The 20,642-nt window shown below is 41.7% G+C and overlaps 1 protein-coding gene across 1 annotated transcript in view; it reads left to right on the forward strand.

Annotated features, from left to right (window-relative positions):
• Positions 1 to 436: 436 nt before the first annotated feature.
• The window catches only part of TMEM132D (transmembrane protein 132D), a 779,160-nt gene continuing 758,954 nt past the window's right edge, over positions 437 to 20,642 (forward strand). The window contains exon 1 of the mRNA XM_083150539.1: positions 437 to 1,160. Coding sequence (XP_083006665.1) covers positions 1,082 to 1,160 — 79 coding nt within the window. The 5' untranslated portion in view covers positions 437 to 1,081. The remainder of the gene's footprint in view (positions 1,161 to 20,642) is intronic.

Here is a 20,642-nt window from a genome sequence, read left to right on the forward strand (position 1 = left end):
TTGCATACGATCAGGGGGCAGTGGCGCCATGAAACTACACAAGTACCAATATGTTTGTGTGTATTTCATGTGTTTTGTGTGCTTTGTGGTTTTTTTTAGGGGTCGCTAAATGCCAACTCTCTCTCTCTCTCTCTCTCTCTCTCTCTCTCTCTCTCTCTCTCTCTCTCTCTCTCTCTCTCTCTCTCTCTCTCTCTCTCTCTCTCTCTCTCTCTCTCTCTCTCTCTCTCTCTCTCTCTCTCTCTCTCTCTCTCTCTCTCTCTCGCCACTCTTCTATTTTCATAACGTCATTCCAAAATGTAGGTCAATGTTTACTGTACCTAATACAATAAGGGCCCCATAAACAATAGTATAGTGTAGTGTAAGTGAGCATGCTGTAACTGAGCACGGTCTGCAATGACATACTGTATTGTGTATTTTATCTGCCACTATAGTGCAACAAGCGCAGGATGGCTGTGTGGCAGCAGCAGGCAGCAGGGGGCACATGCACATGAGTGCGCCTGCAGATCAGTGCCACTTTCATTAGGTTAGGAGAGTAATCCCGAATTACCCGTGCATAGTGGTCGCCCATCTCCACGCCAGCTGGCCGCTGGGACCGCCCCGGTGTCAGTGTCCAAGTGACGCCCCTGCAGTGGGAGGCAGATCTGGCTGCTGCCCTGTCTGATGATGGGCTGCGCTCCACGCGAGGAAACTTTCAGCTTGTATTACTAATACATCTGTACACGGAGGCTTCCAGCACTGGCAGCACTGGCAAGGGACGAGCAGGCATCAGCTGTAGCATCGCCGGAGCAGACTCCCTGCAGCCAGCCTTCCCTTCCCGGATCTGCTCCTTTCCTCTCTCCTACTTCTACAGTGCACCGATCCATCCATCTATCAGCACCATTCAGTCCGCAGGTTGTTGGGCTGAGTTCCCCTAAGCACGGATCCTCAGTCACAGCACAGGGAGATGAGAGACAGCGATCAGAGGCAACACAAAACCTAATGTGACTTTGATGATTGCGCTGTACAAATGGCTTTTAAAGATTTCTTTGGCTGATTTTCTTAAAGTGTCATCGGGGGCAGCAACTTCAGTCAGGATCCAAGGATGCAGAGATCTGCTGGAAGGAATATGTGGCATATTTCATCTTTGCTGATCCTCAGTCTGGCAGCAACATTCTCTAAAGGTAAGGAAGAGAAGGTTTCCTTTTGTGCAATTAGTTCTTGATCCCTGGGAACAGCAACAGATATCCTTATAACTAATAACTACAAAGAGGATGCAGCTGGAAAGTCAATTAGAATGAGATTTTTTATGTGAGAAACCAAACCAAAAAACCCCCCACAAGTTACAGATTACTGTACATTCCCTTCCCTTGTGTGGTACATATCAGTATATTATATTGCCAATACACAGGCACAGTGGTGGAGAAATTACTATGTTTTGTTTCTAAATTATATTTCATTTAAAATAGTCTTTTAGCAGTCTATTTGTTTTGATGAGATAATCTGGATCCAGTTGTGTTCCAATCAAATCCAGCAGTTGCTTATTCTGTAAATAGCTGCATTCTTTTCTAACTTTGTGGAGCATATTGGCACTGCTTTAATTGCATTTATTCTACTATTGAACTCTTGCTGCATTACTGTTACTCTCTGTGTATGACACAGGTAAATCTTGGTACATACTATGCGATCCGCGGCACCGCCAATATCGTTACCGATATAGGAAGATTTGACTGCATGTTCAGACGACAGGTGGGGCGTTAACGACCCGCAGAAGAACGCATCGTTAACGATATAGTGTGTACACACTAGACGATATGCATGATAATCTCGTTAACAAAATCATTATCATGCATAGAATTTTAAAAAATTGCATAGTGTGTACGCACCTTAAAGAGCAAAATATGTGCCTACACTGCCACTTGTAACTATTGGCAGCAGTATAAGCATTGCTGAGATGTGTCCATTGTTCCTGGTGACTTTCTATCTAGCACAATAGTCATCTGTAAGATTCCAGGTAACAACAATGGTGCTAGACAGCCCCAGAGCATGCGGTAGAATTCCATCCCATGGCTAATAACAGTGCTGTATGCAGCCTACTGATCACAGCTCTGCCTTGAAGGATAAATCACAGTGCTGCCTTTATTTGCCATCACTATTAATCTGGGTGGCAAGTTGTCAGGTGTGCTTTTGCTTCATTCAACTTTAATTTCCGATCTGTGGCTACCTCCATTCATGTTCTGTCAGAGTGGGTAACGTCACCACGTGTGACACACACAAGCCTTAGACTAGTAAGAGGTTGAGTGATTAATTACCAATATAAAAAGCAGCAAATCATTTCTCATCTAGTTATCTGATCAAACGCCTATTAAAACTCATGTTGGAACTCATGGTAATGTTATGACACCTATATTTGTACAAAGATGAAGAGTAATCAGCTCTACATGCTCTCACCCCACCAAGAAGCACTACATTCTATGTTTAGCTTGTATCCGTATTATAAGGAAACCGTTCATGCATGGCTGTACATTTTGTATGATTAATGTTGGACATTAGCATGCTAACATGTAGCTTGCATTTTTATTTCTATATGTTCTTCTCAGGTTTGTATTGTGTAGTTCTTAGGGTAATTTAACTGTGATGTTTCCCTTAATTTATCCATGATGGTTTCCTCTTCTGTCACATCAGATGAAATCTGGTTACGGTAATTTTTTGCTGCCTTCTTTTGGTCTATGTGTGTGTATTTGGCAACTTGTTGATTGTATACGGCAAAGGTATTCAAAGAGGCTGGTGTACCCAGATGAAGCGAGGTTTGGGCACAAAGTTATAAATATGACTTAGAGCCCAAGTTGAGGTATTTGCGAAGAGTTTTTGGACTTAGATTTTTTTTATTAAAAAGACTTGTAGTGCGAATCAGCCATGTTTCTTAGGTATAAAGGTTTTCTTAACCCTTTGAGTGCCAACAGCTCTGTGAGAGATGCATAAAATATCCACTAAAAATGCCAGCGTCGCTCACATTTGTTATATAAATTTAAAATTAAGGTGCTTGTTTCGTTTCACGGCGGCAGCGCGCTACTTCCATGTTGCGCTCGCCACACTTTCTAAAAGAAACTCCATGCCAACGTGGATAGTTCATACCCCCACTATCCACGTTGGCATGGAGTAGATTTTAGATAGTGTGGTGCCACCGAGCCTGCAGCGTGGGCGAGCGCAGCGGGCCCCGCAAGGGGACACAGACCCGGAAGTAGCGCGCGCCCATGCTGCCGCCGTGAAACTAAACAAGTGCCAAAATTAAAAATTCTGTTTAAAAAAAATGATTATGATGAATAAAATTGTTGGCTGGCCAAATTTCACACCTATTTTGAAAAAATTCCCTTAGCACTCAAAGGGTTAAAGAAAAATCAAAGTACAGTATGTCAATGACCATAACAATATTATATTTCTATCATTTCTTTTCACCATTTTTCTAGATTAATTTCAAATTATTTTGTATGTGTTTATTTATGGTCGGGATTTTGCATTGTAAAATAATCTTTGAATATGCGGCCAGGACCGTGCGTCCTAAACCCCGCCTTCCGTACGGATCGCTCACTCCGTCCGAATGCGGTATGCCGCTGACCGCACGGAGCACGAGTGGATTTCTCATGTATACACCTCCTCCATCTCTGGGAACCTCCCCCATCATTCGATGGTCGCAGACCATCGAATGCAGGACCGAGTGGTCAGGCAGCTCCCGCGAGTTTAGACCACTCAGGCATTTCTCCGTGCAAAAGCAGGGATCTGGGCGGGCAGCTGACATCCGGCATATGTATATGTTAATGAGGCCAAACAGCCCTTCATGTCCTTCTCCTCCCCCTGTTCGTAGTGTAAACAATTCATGCAGAATTTGGACGTATGTCCCTTTCGCACATGCGCAGATATGCCTCTGCACATGCGCAAACACAAAACATCGTCGGAACGAACGCACGCTGACATATCCGCACCAACCAGAATAAGGGCCAATGTGAGAGGGTCTCAAGCAGTTCTGTTTAAAAAAAATTCACACCTGATCAAATTAGGTTATTTGAGACACTTTTTAGTCATTTTTCTAATTGCACTTACTCCTCAGCATTAATGTGTCACTTTTGCGGAGAACAATCCCATGCTATCATCTTTTCAATTTTTAAAATAGTTTCCAAATAGAAAATAAGTGAAAGATATGGTAGTTGTTGATTACACAGTCGCCACATATAGGGGGTGCTCAAGAGCAGAACTTCTATCATCACTGAAGCTAAACAAAGGCCAGGGAATTAGGTGTCTATGTTCTAAGCCTTGGGGAAGGATACAGTGGATGCAGATAAAGGAACCATTGGTTATGGGCCTATTTCGTCCGCGTCCCTGATGTTCGGGGTTTGCGTATGTGCAAACCCCGGGAGCAAACAGCTTTGGTTGAGTTTCACACTTCGCCAATTCAGCAGATAGCGGGCATTTGAAAAGTAAGTATGGACTTACTTCTCAGAGCGACGGCTGCAGAAATTATTCGATGGTCAGTGACATCAAATGTTTTCTCCTCCATTGGGCCGCATGCGAGGGGGTGGTCAGCAGCGCAGTTTTACCTGTTTGCTAGGCTGCGATTACATACAACCTACTGAACAGGTCTGAATGAGGCCCAAAGTGAAAACTAACCAGCTCCTTTCTTTTTGAAAAAGGGTTCTATGTACTAAGTTTTGGAGAGAAATAAAGTGTGTGGAGATACAGTCTAACCCAGTGTTCCTCAAACTATTTTGTTCTGGGACCCCATCAGACAATACAAATAATGACAGGACCCCAGCAAGTTACTGCAGAAGGTCTTCATGTCACATGTGTAGCCAGCAGACAGCACATACATGGCAGCATTGTGGAGGCACAAAATGATGGGAAGAGTCTAACATAACAGACAAATAAACAGACTTTTCAGAATCCTTGAATCACTGACTGGGATAAGAAAAGCCATCAGCCTGATGGTCAAGAACATGTAGTTGTGTCCCCATGCTGAGATGGTCGGGACCCACTTTGGGATCAGGACCCACAGTTTGAGAACTGCTGGTCTAACCAATCAGCTTTTACCTGTCATGTTATAAGCTGTGTTTGACAGCATCTGGTTGGTTGGTACTTTATCTCCATCCAATTTAAGTCTCTCCACAGCATAGCACACAGATCCAACAACCTGTAACATGGCATTTAGGAGCTGGGTGCATGGTAATCTACATTTATTTTATCTCTTTCCAAGGCTTAGTACAGTACATCCCTTGATCCCTAATTAAGATTTCCCCTGTACAGTTTGTAACTTCTCCCATCCATTACTTTGGTTATCCTGTGGCCGTAATTTGCGCTCATTATAACGGAACCCTCTTCTGATTTGCAGATAGCTCTAGCCACGTGGGGCCAATACCATATATATTATTTCTAGAAGGTGATTTTTGGTGACGATGTCTTTGTCTCCCTTCATCCTTAACCAAAATTAATAAATAAGTTACCATTTTAAAGATTAAGTTCTCAGCTTCTGAGGAATTGTTCATTTCGAATGGCATATATTGTATTGTTTGTATAAAAATCGAAGTTAAAAATTTACTTTTGGACCATTCGCAATCAAAATCTTTGCAAAGGCCTCCTAGTACTTAGCAAAAGCTTTAATCCATGCTTATGTTTCCAATAGTATGCAGCATGGGGGTATTCAATCAGTGGCAAATTTTCCAACAGTCAGAAAATCGTCACTTTTCGTCCAATTTAACCCAAGTGCTGATTTTTCGACCGCTGTAAAAATTGGCATGGTCAGAATGTGTCCATTTTAGACTATTTTCCATGGAGGCTGATTGAACAAAGTCCAACCATCATCGTTGGAAAAGCCGTCTGAAGACGGCCACATTGAATTGGAATGTACACATTTTTCGGGTACCCCCCATGAAGTCTAATTCTTGTAAACAGTTTACATTTTCAGGATGTATTTTATATCAATACAGCTACTGTACAAGGGTTGCAGAAATCTTGATAAACAGAGATTGAGTCTGCAAGAATATCCCTTTAATCCAGGATCCTATGATTTACACTGCTTATGTGGCTGGCTAAAACTCAACTCAGCACTTCACCTGGGTTTAAACAGCCCCAGACCATTTGTAAATCATCAGTGTCCCAGTTTATATATATATATATATATATATATATATATATAGATGGGTGTGGGCGGCAGCACTCAGAAATAAATAGACAGCAGGCAAAAGTGGGGTGCCGACGTTTCAAAGCCCGCCGGCTTTTTTATCAGCACCTTGATAAAAAAGCCTGCGGGCTTTGAAACGTCGGCACCCCACTTTTGCCTGCTGTCTCATTTATTTCTGAGTGCCGCCGCCCACACCCATCTATATCCAGAGGGGACTGCGTTCGCCCTTGTATAGGAAGGCACCAGATACTCATGTCATTTATCACAGACCCATCGACTGGAGTGCCATCCCCAGGAGTTCTATATATATATATATATATATATATATATATATATATATATATATGTTATAGCAAGTCTTAATGTAAGGTCCATGTCAACAAATATAGACTAATCGTATAAAGATCAAATATTAATAATCCATATTCTTTTATATTTGCCAAGGATTAATAGTTGTTGAGTGTGTAAGTGTATAGCATAGCCATGCATCACACACAACATTTTTCGGCATTTTACATAGCAGTGGACAATTACATATGAATCACTTTAAAAAAAAATATGTAAAAAAAAATGTGCTTGGATAAATTATAGTGTATAAAACTATGTCTGCTATAAGTATAATTTAAATATAATATGTACATAAAACTACTCACTCTCTCCCACGTATCTATATTTCTTTTTTACCTTACTGTGTTTTTATGCATATCTGAATGCATACAAATGTTCTTGTACTGAACTGTCTGTTCCTCAGTTTTTATATATAATCACTTCATTTGCTTCATCCTCTGTTCTCTAGTGCGATTGATCAAATTTACACTTATTTATTCAAACATAGGCTTATACTTACAAAGCTTTAGTGTTTAATTCCAAGCACATGCAGGCACTTAGGGCTGTATAATTGACAGATGTAACTATATTCTAGTTTACAAAAAAAGGTTGAGCAACACTTACATAAAAGCATATCAAGTATATTTTTTTTAAAATGTAAATATACATTTTAAACAAACTTAAAAGTCAAATAGGGTAATATAGGGTAATAGGGTGTAAGAATCAGAAAGTGACACATTTTGGGAGAGGTTTCCCATTTATTTAAAGCGGCAATCATTTACACTGACAAAGCAGGTTGTTTTTACCATGTAATTCATTGCTGCTTTAATAAAATGGGAAAACTCTGTCTTTTCCAATATATATATATATATATATATATATATATATATATATATATATATATATATATATATATATATATATATATATATATATATATATATATATATATAAACAAAAAAGGATGCACTCTCCAGAATTTTTAGTAAATGCAGATAAAATCAGCGGTGTATGTGGAAGTTCATATGCAGCAAAACACAATTTTATACTCAACGTTAGCGTTTCAATCCATTGAGGACCATTCAGGAGTTTCACAACAAGTACATCTGACCAATGGTAAGGCACAGCATGGAACACACAGCAGGTTCCTACACTGCAGTCAGGGAAAAACGTAATATAACAAAGTATATGTATCAAAGCTTTCATGTGCCATTTGAAGGTAGAAGGAATATGACTGGTTGCTAAGGCTCCAAAAAGAAACAATATTTTAGAATGGATCATGCTTTTCTGGATGTAAGTGTGTACAGAATGTGTTTGTGTGCATATGTGAATTTAGGGCCTGCTCTAGCACATGTTGGCGGAGTCACAACAGTCTGCAGTTAACATTAACAGCAAACAGATTATGTATGAAGATATGGACAAGGTGTGAGTTTACTTTGAGGTACAGCAGTTTTCATTTCTAGTATTTGCATAATTTTATATATTATATGAGAGCGTTATATTATGGGATCCCAATAACTGATGCCCCAAACGTAAGTATTCTGAGAAGGGTTAGGATTAGGCTGCAGGGAGGTAGGGATGAGGTTAAACATTAGATGGCAGGCTAGGCTGAGGCTGGTCAGGGAGGATTAGTGTTAGGCTACAAGAAGGAAGGATTATAGTTAAAGGGAGGGTTAGAAGGACGTCAGTATACTTACCTACCAGGTATGGTGATACTCTGCATAAGATGCTGCTGTCGGTCATATGACCACCAGCATTGTTAGTGTGGGTCTTCCTTACCCAACCCTATAATACGTTATCTAAAGAAATAAAAACTCCACAGTCCAAACTTTGTCAATTTCAAAATGTTTTATGCCCCAACTCCTCTGCAGATCTGTCCCCATCTATGCCCACATCTCCTCTAGAGACATCTAACATGCAGGATTTGGAGAAGGGGGTTTGTCAGATATTTGATTATACTGTAGATGAGACACATGGGGAGAAAGGGAGAAAAATAGAGAAAGGAGAGGGAGAGCATTGAGAGACGGGTGAGGGTAGAGAGAGAGATGGATGGAGTGAAACATCTAGAGAGGGAGGAAGACAGAGAGACAGACATGGACAGCGATACAGAAAGAGAGAGAGAGAGAGAGAGAAAGAGAGAGAGCTATGGAGAAAGAGACAGAAAGAGATGGAGAGAGAGTGACACAGAGGGAGAGAGAGACAGAAAAAAACAGCTAAATGTGAGGTGCACAGGAGAACAGTAAACTTGAGGTGACCGGTAGGAGGGCCGAATCATTCTCCAGCTAGGCAGCGGCTTTGCAGGGGTTCTGGTGGGCTTCTGGGTTGTCACTCACATCATGTAGACATGGATGTGGGGAAAATAGGTAATTGCTAAATCCAAGTGGGCTAAAGGACTTTTCATGCCTAGGGGAAGGGGCCTTGCAGTTTCCCTATCCACACCACCACTGGTTGCCTTTAGCATCCAGGTGGCGGGCCCTTTCTTCTGACGTTGCTCCTCCCCCTGTCCTGCCCTGTCACATGATTTTAGCCCACTTGAAAATAGACCTAACCATGTGGGATGGTAGTTGCTAAATCCAAGTGAGCTAAAGGACCTTTCATGCCGAGGGGAAGGAGAAAGGCCGGGGGCCTTGCAGTTTCACTAGCCGGGCAGCATCTGTGCGAGTGCTCAGACGCTGCTCGGCGTCTCCGTCCTTGTCCTTGCGACTCTGTGCAGCATGACCTGGTCAGGCCACACAGCCACTCAGATGCTCTGCCAGCCCCCAGGTACCGGTGCCCACCTGTACTGCTGTCCTGGCCTAGCTCCCAGCTGCCCATCTGGCTAACTGCCACACACCTGCCTGTCTCCCAGCCGCACCTCCGCCTGGCTCCCGGCAGCACACATGCAGTTCCCAGCCGCATTTTTTTTCAAATAGGGAAGCCAATCCCGGGATTCCAGGAATCCCGGGTTTGAGCATTTTTCAATCCGAATTCCAGGATTGAAAATGCCCTGGGATTGGCTTCCTTAGCTGAGGCTCCCAAAGGCTGCAGCTTTAGCATTATACAGTATACAGTTTGCAGCCTAAGCCTAAATATATATTGTACGCTGCGCTATTGGATCGACATATATATGCAGTAACACTTTCAGGTGTAGTGTAAAGTACACTTTCAGCACTTGTGATTAGCAGCAAAAGTATGAATGATATAGATAATAGGGAGGCATAAGTGCCGATTCTGTGGCCGATTCTGCGGCCCGAGTCCCGCTGCTAGGCCGCCATATTAACTTGCTAATTTGCGGCTGCAGCACCCACATCGCCGGACCCGCCACCTGGGAAACAGTATGCCGGGAGGAGTGTATTCTGTCCGCGGAGTACTGGCACTGTGGGGAAATTTATGTACCTGCACTGCGGGGGCATTTATGTACCTGCACTGTGGGGGGCATTTATGTATGTGGAACTCTGTTGCCGTCATTTGAATATTGAAGACAACTGTGCTCCATAATATAAATTGGTATTATTTTGTGGCCACACCCCTTCCCCATGAAGCCACTCCCCTATATTTTTGGCTTAAACACCCACCAGCAAAAACATAAATCGGCACCTATGTAGGGAGGCTACATATAGATGTAGCAGATCTGCTCCAGAACTGCTCTGCAGTGTGTCAGATACACACTTTTCACTTGGCTATTACATATGATAGGTCACTTAATTACTTTAATTTAAAAAAATGATAGTAGGCCAAGTTTATATTCCAGACTATAATGATACCACCATCACATGTATAAGCATCTTTAATCTAAGGAAGAAATTTACCTAGACACTAACCTTAGCCTATGAGTGTTACCATAAGACATTTAGCATTAATTTAAACATTTATCATCCTTAAAGTCTACTAGCTGTGCTTTCTTAGCACAAATGATAATGCACACACTTAAAAGCATTTGCTTTGCAACAGTTTCAGTGTTGTCTGCTGCATTCAGAAACTTTAGCATTCAATAAAATCTAGTGCAATTCTATAGGAACACCAGCGCTCATTAAATGCATAGCATCCACCATGCTGCAGGGAAGCTTAGAGATGTGTTATTAAACACAGTATGAACACTCAGTCAAAGCAAGAACAAAGTGCAAGATTTTGTCTATGCTTCTAAGTTACATTGTTTTTCAACATACAGTATGTGTGTACAAGCCCTGAGGCTACAGCAGACCTTAAACCTGTGCTTCCCAAGAATAGTAACAAGCTGGATTTGTGAACGGTGTCTTATATAGAGGTGTGTCCAACACCACATTCATCCTACATTAAGATGATGGGGACCTAAAGTCACTTGCCTTTACAGAACTAGGGCAATCATCTCCTGAAGTAAGCTGTGATGCTTTGGCTACAGATAAAGGGCCAAATGTACTAAGCTTGAAAAATGATAAGATGGAAAGTGATAAAGTGCCAGCCAATCAACTCCTAACTGCCATGTCACGACTGGGTTTGAAAAATGACAGATAGGAGCTGATTAGTTGGTGGTTTATCACTCTCCATTTTATCACTTTTCAAGGCTTAGTACATCTCATCCTATGGCCCCCATTTATCATTGATCACATTTACAATGCGATCTGGGCGGAATATTACCGCCCAGGATCGCATTGTAAAATGCGATCATATCACCTGAATTTATTACCTGCTAGGCGCAGGGACAGGTCTCCGAAAGGAGCCCTGTCCCTGCGATGCCTGGAGCCGGAAGCCGGGGGGTCAGCGCCTGCGTGGTTACGCGCTGACCCCCCGGCGACCCCGCTGACCGCACTTTCCCGCTCGGGCAGTACGGTATGTAGACATAGGCTACAACGGGCTATCACCATATCAGAATGGCGATAGCCCAGGGGTGCGATGCCGGGCTGCCCAATGTTGATACATCGGGCAGCTTCGCATCCCCCATAGAAACCTATGGGGGATGCGGGCGGCGGCGCTGCAGGGGGGGGGGTTCGCAGCGGGGATCAGAGATTCCTGCTGCGGTCTCCTGTGATACATTAGGGAGATACTTAATATTTGCGGTTAACCCCCGAAAACGGGGGTTTTCGGGGATTTAGCCGCAAATATTAGTTGATAAATGTGGCCCTATGTCTGTTGCAAGTTTTCCAGTTGATGATGATGATGAATGCATTGTTGTACTTTATGGGGTAAATTTACCAAGATGGGAGTTCTATTTCAGATGAGATTTTGCTGTGGGCAACCAATCAGATTCTATCTATTATATAAGGTGCTCAATAAATAAGAAGTAGAATCTGACTGGTTGCTATGGGTATCATCACATCTTCAAAAGAACTCCCATCTTAATTAACTGGCCCCTTTGTATCTATATACAAGGTTTAAATTTATAATCCAGTTTCGGTACTTCTGTAGTTTCACGGCGCCAGTATGGTGCCGTGCGTCTGAGTCCCCTTGCTCGCCCACGCTGCGGGCTCGGTGGCTTGCTGCGCTCGCCACGCTATTTAAAATCAACTCCATGCCAACATGGATAATGGGGGTATGAACTATCCATGTTGGCATGGAGTTAAGTTACTTTTTTTGACATATTTTGTGGCGAGCGTAGAACCCGGAAGTAGCACGGCGCCATGCTGGCGCCGTGAAACTACAGAAGTACCCCGGTTTCATGTATAACAAATATGTTCAAATAATTTGTCACACACAAAAATAAAAAAAAGCTAATTTCAATGTTTTGTAATGGGCAATTCCATTAAAAAAAGGACATTGCGCCAACACAGGTACAAGATGTTTCTGTTAGTAATCAGTTGAAGAACTCTTGCGAAAAGAGGTAAATAATTTTGATTTGTGTTCTAGTACTTCATATTAGTGCTCTTTGAACTTAATGAAAACAACATAATGGGGCAGGCTTACATTAATTTGCATATAAAGCAATGAAAATACATGTTTTATCACATCTTATTTCAATATCAGGGTTAATATAATGGAAATAAGCCAATTTAACAGCCATAAATTATTCTCTTTCCATGATATGTTAAAATGAAAACAAACAACAGCAAAGCTAGAAAGTAATTTTTTGAAATATTACCTCAAAAGTTTTATATTAAAGTGTTACCGTGCTCAAAATCTGGAGTGGACTCTAATAACATATCATACATTTTTCTTAACAATCCCTAACAAATACAATTACAACTGTCATATACATATAATACTCTATTGATAATAACAAAAGTGAAAAGTCATCATGACCATCCAATAAATACATTTTACAGTCGCATGTCCTGGTGTAGCTATATCGATATTTTATTTGTGTGGAGTGGTGATGACACCTCCTTGGCCAATTTCTGTGAATATTTGAAAAATTACAAATTAAACATTGACACTCACATTCCAAATAAGCAGTGTGTCAGTTGACTTCTTACATCTAACTATGGCCCTCATTCTGGTTGACTCGGTAAGCTGTGAAGCTCACAATTTACATAGTCCAAGAGTGCCTGCACCACCGCCCCAGCGAATACCTGCCCCCCTGCCACCATATCCCCCCTCAATGTGTTATGAAAACACATCGCCCCGCATGGGTGCACTGCTGGAGAAATCATTCGATGGTTGCCGACCATCGATTGATTTCTCCAGGGCTTGCAAATATAAGTCAGTGGAGACTGACTTATATTTGTGGGCTTCCGGTCAAAGACAGGGCGGGCTACTGACGTCAGCCACCCGCCCCCGGCATCCCGCATCACCCCGCAAATTACATGGGAACGCCCAGCATTTGCATGGGAACGTAAATGCAACTCTGGGCGCTCCCGTCCAGCCCCCTCCCCCTGTGCGAGTGCCATTACGACAGTGCAGGTCGGGGAGGGCGCTCGCACAGATGTCCTGCACATGCGCATATGACAATATGCGTAGAACTTCACCATCGGTCCCCTGTATAAACGCATGTTAACTAGAAGGAAAGCCTATGTATGTTGAGAACAGCTGCCTTAAAACCAATAATTATGTGAAAGCAACTGATTGCAATTCATATATAGATGCAACACGTAATCATCACCTTAATTGGATTAGAAGTATACCAAGCAGCCAATTTTACCGTATACGTAGGAACTTTACGGATATACAGACGTATGACTAACAAGTTGAAAGCCTAAGTGATCAATTTAGATGTAAAGGGTATGATGAAATAATTATTGAGAATGCTAGATTAAAAGGAAGGATAATGGATAGAGCTTTTACACTAAATAAAAATGAAAGTGGAGGTTCAAAAGAAATGAATGATATTGCTAATGTAATAGTCAACATAAACATATAGAAAAAAAAAAACTTTTTAAAAGATCAAATTGTAAGTGTGCATTTAACATACCGGTACCTTTAAACCTTATTAAATCAAAAGGTTTTTCCAAATGTGGGGTATGCAGTATGTGTAAAATATGCAAAAGTATGGAACCCAAAATTACTCGGTATAAATCAACACAAATTGGAAAAACTTTTGAGATTAAAAGTTTTATTACCTGTAGCACTAAGTATTGTATTTATTTATTGGAATACACATGTGGACAACAATATGTACTAGGAAAAACTACCCGTATGCTGAAAATTATATTATCCGAACATGTCCTCTATATTAAAAAAAGGATTGGACACCCATAATGCGTCAATGCATAAAATACAACATGATAAGGATGTGAAACATTTAGTATCTACTGCTGGGATAAAAGTGGTTGAACCCCATTGGAAAACCAATGAAAGAGATCAGAGATTAGCCTGCACAGGGATGTGTACAATATATTAATTAAAAACATTGTCCCCAAAGGGGTTGAACGCTGCCTTTGAAATAAATGGTTCTTATAAGGTCATTGTTCTAATAATTACTGCATGAATACATGAATGGGTACTTGTGTATTATCTGGGCTCCCGATTTTTTCATTGCATGCCAAACTTAAGGCATGCAATGCAATGCGATGCGATGCGATTTTTCATTGTAAAGACCTAATTTTTAATTGTATAGTCAACCATGGGTGATTTCATACCCCCACTATCCAACTACGCATGGAGTTGATTTTATATAGCATGGAGTTGATTTTATATAGTGTGGCGAGCGCAGTGAGCCACCGAGCCCGAAGCGCGGCGAGCGCAGCGAGCCCTGCGAGGGAACGTGGATTACTTTACATGTATTCTGCGCCCCCTCGTGGGGCTCGCTGCGCTTGCCACGCTTCGGGCTCGGTGGCTCGCTGCGCTCGCCACGCTATATAAAGTCAACTTCATGCGTAGTTGGATAGTGGGGGTATAAAATCACCCATGGGTGACTATACAATTAAAAATCTGGTCTTTAAAATGAAAAATCGCATTGCATGAATTGTATGCCACTATATTGCATGCAATGCGATGCAATGCGATGCGATGCAATGCAATACAATGAAAAAATCGGGCGCCCAGATATTACACAAGTACCCATGAATGTAGTGTCAAATATACATATGTGTGTGTGTGTGTGTGTGTGTGTGTGTGAATATGTATATGTATGTATGTATGTATGTGTATATATATATATATATATATATATATATATATATATATATATATTTATATTGTGTGGAGGGGGAGAAGATAAAACAGGCGCTCAACGAAATATAATATACTGGATAGTCATGACATATTAGGTATAAATAAAAGGTAATTTATTGACTAACATACAATAATGTATTAAAAAGCAATTATATATAAAAACAATTATATATAAAACAAACAAATGGGATAGGGTGCAAGGGAATAATCACAATGTTAATAAAATTCCTAGCATGCAAGAAAATTATTATCGGTATAATAAGATCATTAGTAGGTGTACTTGGCTATCTTTTTAGTTCTTTCCCAAATGGAAAAAAAGGAGGGATGGGATATCTGTCCAGCAGCTCAGCGGCATAGAGGTTCGAGGAAGTTCCAACGCGTTTCGTCCAGCTATGGACTTATTCATGCGGAGCAGAACAGACTACTCGGAATTTGATGTCACAGTGCCTTGGTCATCAGTGTCTTGGGTTGAAATTATAATAAAAAGAGTGAGATAGAGACTGTGCCAGTAGGATCACACTTTTTTCGTGCATTAATGTAAAAGTGCCGAACCTGGGTTCGAGATCTGGCATAGTATTGTAAAAGCGGTATAAGAAACATTATATAATATATAGATTATTAGAATGCAGGGGGAAAAAAAATAACAAAAGTGGTGTGGAGTTTATACTCAGGATTGCGCTGGACTAAGTTTAATCAAGTTAAACTGGAAGAACCCAGAGCTCCGTGCATTACATTATTTTGGTTCACTCTTTCTGACACATTCCTTCTTAGATGGACAAAACCATGTGCACTGCAGGTGGGGCAGATGTTACTTGTACAGAGAGAGTTACATTTGGGTGGAGTTTTTCTTCAAAGTGAGATCTATATTGCAGTGTAAAAATAAAGCAGTCCGTATTTTCCCTGCACAGAAACAAAATAACTCACCCAAATCTAATTCTCTCTGCACATTTTACACCTGCCCCCCCCCTGCAGTGCACATGGTTTTGTCCCTCTAAAAAGGAATTTGTCAGAGAGAGTGAACCAAAATAACCCCCATTATGCTGGGTTGTTTTATTTGTAAATGGTCAATTACTACACAATTACACACATGTAAGAAGTTTAAGGACTCAAAATGAAACCTTGACTGAACAAAAAAGGTTTTATACTATATTCTGAAAGCTTGCAGCACCTACATGTAGCTGTTACAAACTATACTGTATTTACTATAATTAAATCCCTACTAATAAATTGGACCATCAGCTTTCTGTAGACGAAGAATGCTGTAACTCAGGGGTTCTTAAACTCAAGGTGCCCATACACGTACCAATTATTCAGTACTTTTTGTGCTAAAATAGCATCGTTGTGCATGCGATGCGATGCTATTTTAGCACAAAAAGTAGCGGGTAATTGGTACATGTATGGGCACCTTCAGTCCTCATACAGTTCACATTTTCCAGGTCACCCGGCAGGTGCACAGGTGCATTCCTTACTCTTACTCACCTTTTAAAAAATCCGCAGGTGGAGCTAATTATTTAAATTGTGATTCTGTGAGGAGACCTGCAAAACATGCACTGTGTGGGGTCCTGAGGACAGAGTTTGAGAAACTGTACTGTAAGGATATATTGTTTACATTATTTTGAAAATAATATATTTGAAAACTGCTGCATCTGTTTAGTAAGTTACTACATTTTTACTTTTTTAAGCTCAAGTATTATTTTAGTTATGGCAACACTACGAAATTCTTTTTTAACAATACCAAACTTTGCACCTTATTCTGGTGCATCCGCTCCCATGCGAATTCGGCGACCAGTGCCTACCGCAGGATATAATTCCAGTCGGCTGTTTTCTTTGGTGACCAGTGCCTACCGCAGTATATACAGATGGGGCAGTACTCATCCTTGTAGGGGATAGCGATGGCGACGCCAGCCGCCATCCCCGGCTAGCCGCCATCTGTACAGCGAGAAGGGGACGCGCGCTCACGAGATGCGCACGCGTCCCCTACCGATTGATTCCCCCGGACAGGGTTCCTGTCACCCTGCCGACGGAAACTGAGACGCACGTGCGCGTAAGACGCACGCGCGTCTCAGTCAGATGGTGAGCCGGGCTGCTGGCGGATCGCCAGCGGTGACGTTCTGGCGATTCACCAGCAAAGAAGAGCCCGGCCCCATCTGTAATTCCAGTCGGCTGTTGCCCCTGGTGACCAATACCTACCGCAGTATATAATTCCAATCGGATGTTGCTCCTGGCGACCAGTACCTACCGCAGTATATAATTCCAGTTGGCTGTTGCCCCTGGTGACCAGTACCTACCACAGTATATAATTCCACTCAGCTATTGTCCCTGGTGACCAGTACCTACCGCAGTATATAATTCCAGTCAGCTGTTGTCCCTGGCGACCAGTACCTACCGCAAGATATAATTCAAGTCGGCTGTTGCTCCTGGCACTGCCAGCTTGAGTCAGGTGATTCCCCTGATCAGACTGTTGCAGAAGCAGCTGGAGAAAGTGAAGGAGGAGCTAAAGCGTTGCGATTCCGCAAAGTATGTAGCTTTTGTGAATGAAGCACTCCATACGCTTTGCCAGGATAAGAGGGTGGTCAGTCTGTTAAAGTCAGAGGAATACATTCTGCTCGATCCTCGGTTTAAAGCATATGTTGTGTCTCTGTTTCTGGCGGACACAAGTCAGCATCCAAGTAGACATGTCAGACAGTCCTTACCTGTATTGGCAGGAAAAAAGGGAATTTGGAAGCCCCTGCACAAACTGGCTCTTTTACCTGATTCGTCCTACCTCCAGTGTTTACTCCGAAAGAGTTTTTAGTGCAGCGGGGAACCTGGTCAGTAAGCGGCGAAGGAGGTTGCTTCCGCAAAATGTGGAGAAGATGATGTTCATAAAAATGAATTATTAATTATTCAATGAAGACCAGGAATTGCCTCCAGAGATTATAGAGGGACCTGTGATTGTGGAGTCCAGCGGGGACGAATTGATAATTTGTGAGGATTAGAAAGTACACACTGAAGGGGGTGAGGAATCAGAGGAGGAGGATGACGAGTGATGATGACATCTTGTCTCTGTAGAGCCAGTTTATACAGAGAGAGAGGAATTGTTTTTTTTGTGTGCGGGCCCAAACAAACCAATCATTTTAGCCACAGTTTTGTAGGCCAGGCTGCCACTGAAATGTTTGGTTTGTTAAAATGTGCATGTCCTATTTCCACAACATAAGGGTGGGTGGGAGGGCCCAAGGACATTTCCATCTTGCATCACCATTCATTAATCCCACTTCTGAGAGTCATTGATATGTAGGAAAAGTGGACTTGTCTTTAATCGCATAAAACTGTTTGCACTCTACTTCTTCATTCGGCAATGTATTGTGAGACAAGTGGTAATAACAGATCTGAGCAATCCCACTGCTGAAAGTCATTGATATGTAAGATGCACAAATCGCCTACTGCTCCTCGGCTGGTGGTAAACACGATCAAGCAAGATAGGGGTCTTATTAGGTATTAAACTGACAAAAAAAGATACACACTCGCAGAACAACTCAGTGCTGAACGAATCGCCCACTGCTTCTTGGCTGTTCAGCGCCTGGTTATGTCTGGTCAGCAGGTTCCTTTCCTTTTGCAGCTCCGAAATGCAGCTATTACATTGCTGCACGAATCACCCACTGCTCCTCGGCTGGTTGTCACCTGGTTATGTCTGGTCAGTAAAGTTCCGTTCCTTTGCAGCTCCAAAGTGCAGCTATTGCATTGCTGCACGAATCACCCACTGCTCCTCGGCTGGTGGTAAACACAATCAAGCCAGATAGGGGTCTTATTGGGTATTAAACTGACAAAAACAAATATACACTCGCAGAGCAACTCAGTGCTGCACGAATCGCCCCCTGCTCATTGACTGGTGGTAAACACGATCAAACCAGATAGTGGGCTTATTGGGTGTTAAACTGATAAGAACAGTCGCTGATATTCTGTTGGTAGCTCGTAGCAGATCTCAGTGTTGCACAAATCACCTTCTGCTCCTTGGCTACATATATTGTACGATGAAGCCAAATAGGGGGCTTATTGGGTGTTAAACTGATGCTTTTTGGTGCCTAGTTTTTCAAACTGCAATCCTGTCTGCCACTGCAGTGCCACTCCTAGATGATCCACGTGTTTGTGCCGCACACTTGCTTGGCTTAACATAGTTATCCAGCTACCTCAGTGCAACCGTTTGCCCTAAAAACAATAATGTGAGGTGTCAGGTGTTCAGAATAGACTGGAAATGATTGGAAATTAATGTATTAAGGTTAATAATAGCTTAGGAGCAAAAAAAAAAAAACCTGCGATTTTAGCAGTTGTTATGCTTTTTTTTTTGTTTAAATCAGAACCCAAAACCCAAAACGTTGAGGGGTTGTTTTGGCAAAACCCAGTAGAACCCAAAACCTGAAGGTAATCAGAACTTAAAAACCAAAACGCAAAATGCGTAAAGTGGCCGGTGCACATCCCTACTATAAATATATATATTTAGTAAATTGTCCTGAAGATGGGCAATGCCCGAAACGCCGTAGACGCAAGTAAACTGCTTTTTTTCACAACTAAGACCCGTAGTGACATCTGTTAGTTATATCGCTATGTGTGTGGACTCAGTTTCATAAGTGATAGGCACCTGGGCAATGTATGGCTGTTGATAAAAAGGATGGGCAGTCCCGGACCCTACATATATATGTATTATATGTGTATATATATATATATATATATATATATATATATATATATATATATATATATATATATATATATATATATGTTTGTGTGGCGGCCCGGCACTCTCCCAACTGGGTACAGCTACCTCTGGTGCCCTCTGGACACAGTAGATAGAGAGAGATAAATCACAACAGCGGCACTCAGAGGTTTTTTTCAGCGTGTATTCAAAATACCAAAATCCAACGTTTCGGGGCTGGAGCGCCCCTTTGTCAAGGTGGGGGTTACCCCACCTTGACCCCACCGGTAACCCCACCGGTGTGGGCTATCTCTCTCTCTCTCTCTCTCTCTCTCTCTCTATATATATATATATATATATATATATATATATCGCTTATATATATATTATATATCGCTTACAGATGGCTTAGAAATGGGGCGTAAATCACCCCGTGTGTATGCCCCTATATAAACGTTTAGAATGCTTACTGGGTAAATTAAAGACAAACAAATATACACAATAATTAAAAAGAAAGAAAGTACCAAGGGACGTTCAAAGATGGAAATGGGGAAGGCATACACATACACCTAAAAACAAAGAAAGTAATTCAAAAAGTAATAATTCTGAATAATTTATATGTGTATGGGGCAGTGAATTAAATAATCTGTATAATATGCACATAGATCTGTCAGTGATAGCAATAAGTTTGATAAAGGTTAAAACTTACAGGCAGATTATTCAAAGTGTAGAGAAGATAGGGCACAAACCTTATAACTGGGCAGTATAACTGAGGATCTAGCATGCACCCCATCCGAGTTTCTTTTTTCCTTTTATATAAACATGTCACAACTCGGGGGTGCACCACTGACCATCACACACACAAATCAAGACCCAAGGGCCAATGTTGGGAGGTGATGTGAAAACAGAAGAAATTTCTTGAATAACAGTTATGACCACAAGAACATTCAATCAATACTATTTTTTCTGAATACATAGTGTGGTTCCCCTAAAACTTTT

Source organism: Crinia signifera, chromosome 1, assembly GCF_055691185.1.
Source record: "Crinia signifera chromosome 1, ASM5569118v1, whole genome shotgun sequence".
NCBI classification, from domain to species: domain Eukaryota; kingdom Metazoa; phylum Chordata; class Amphibia; order Anura; family Myobatrachidae; genus Crinia; species Crinia signifera.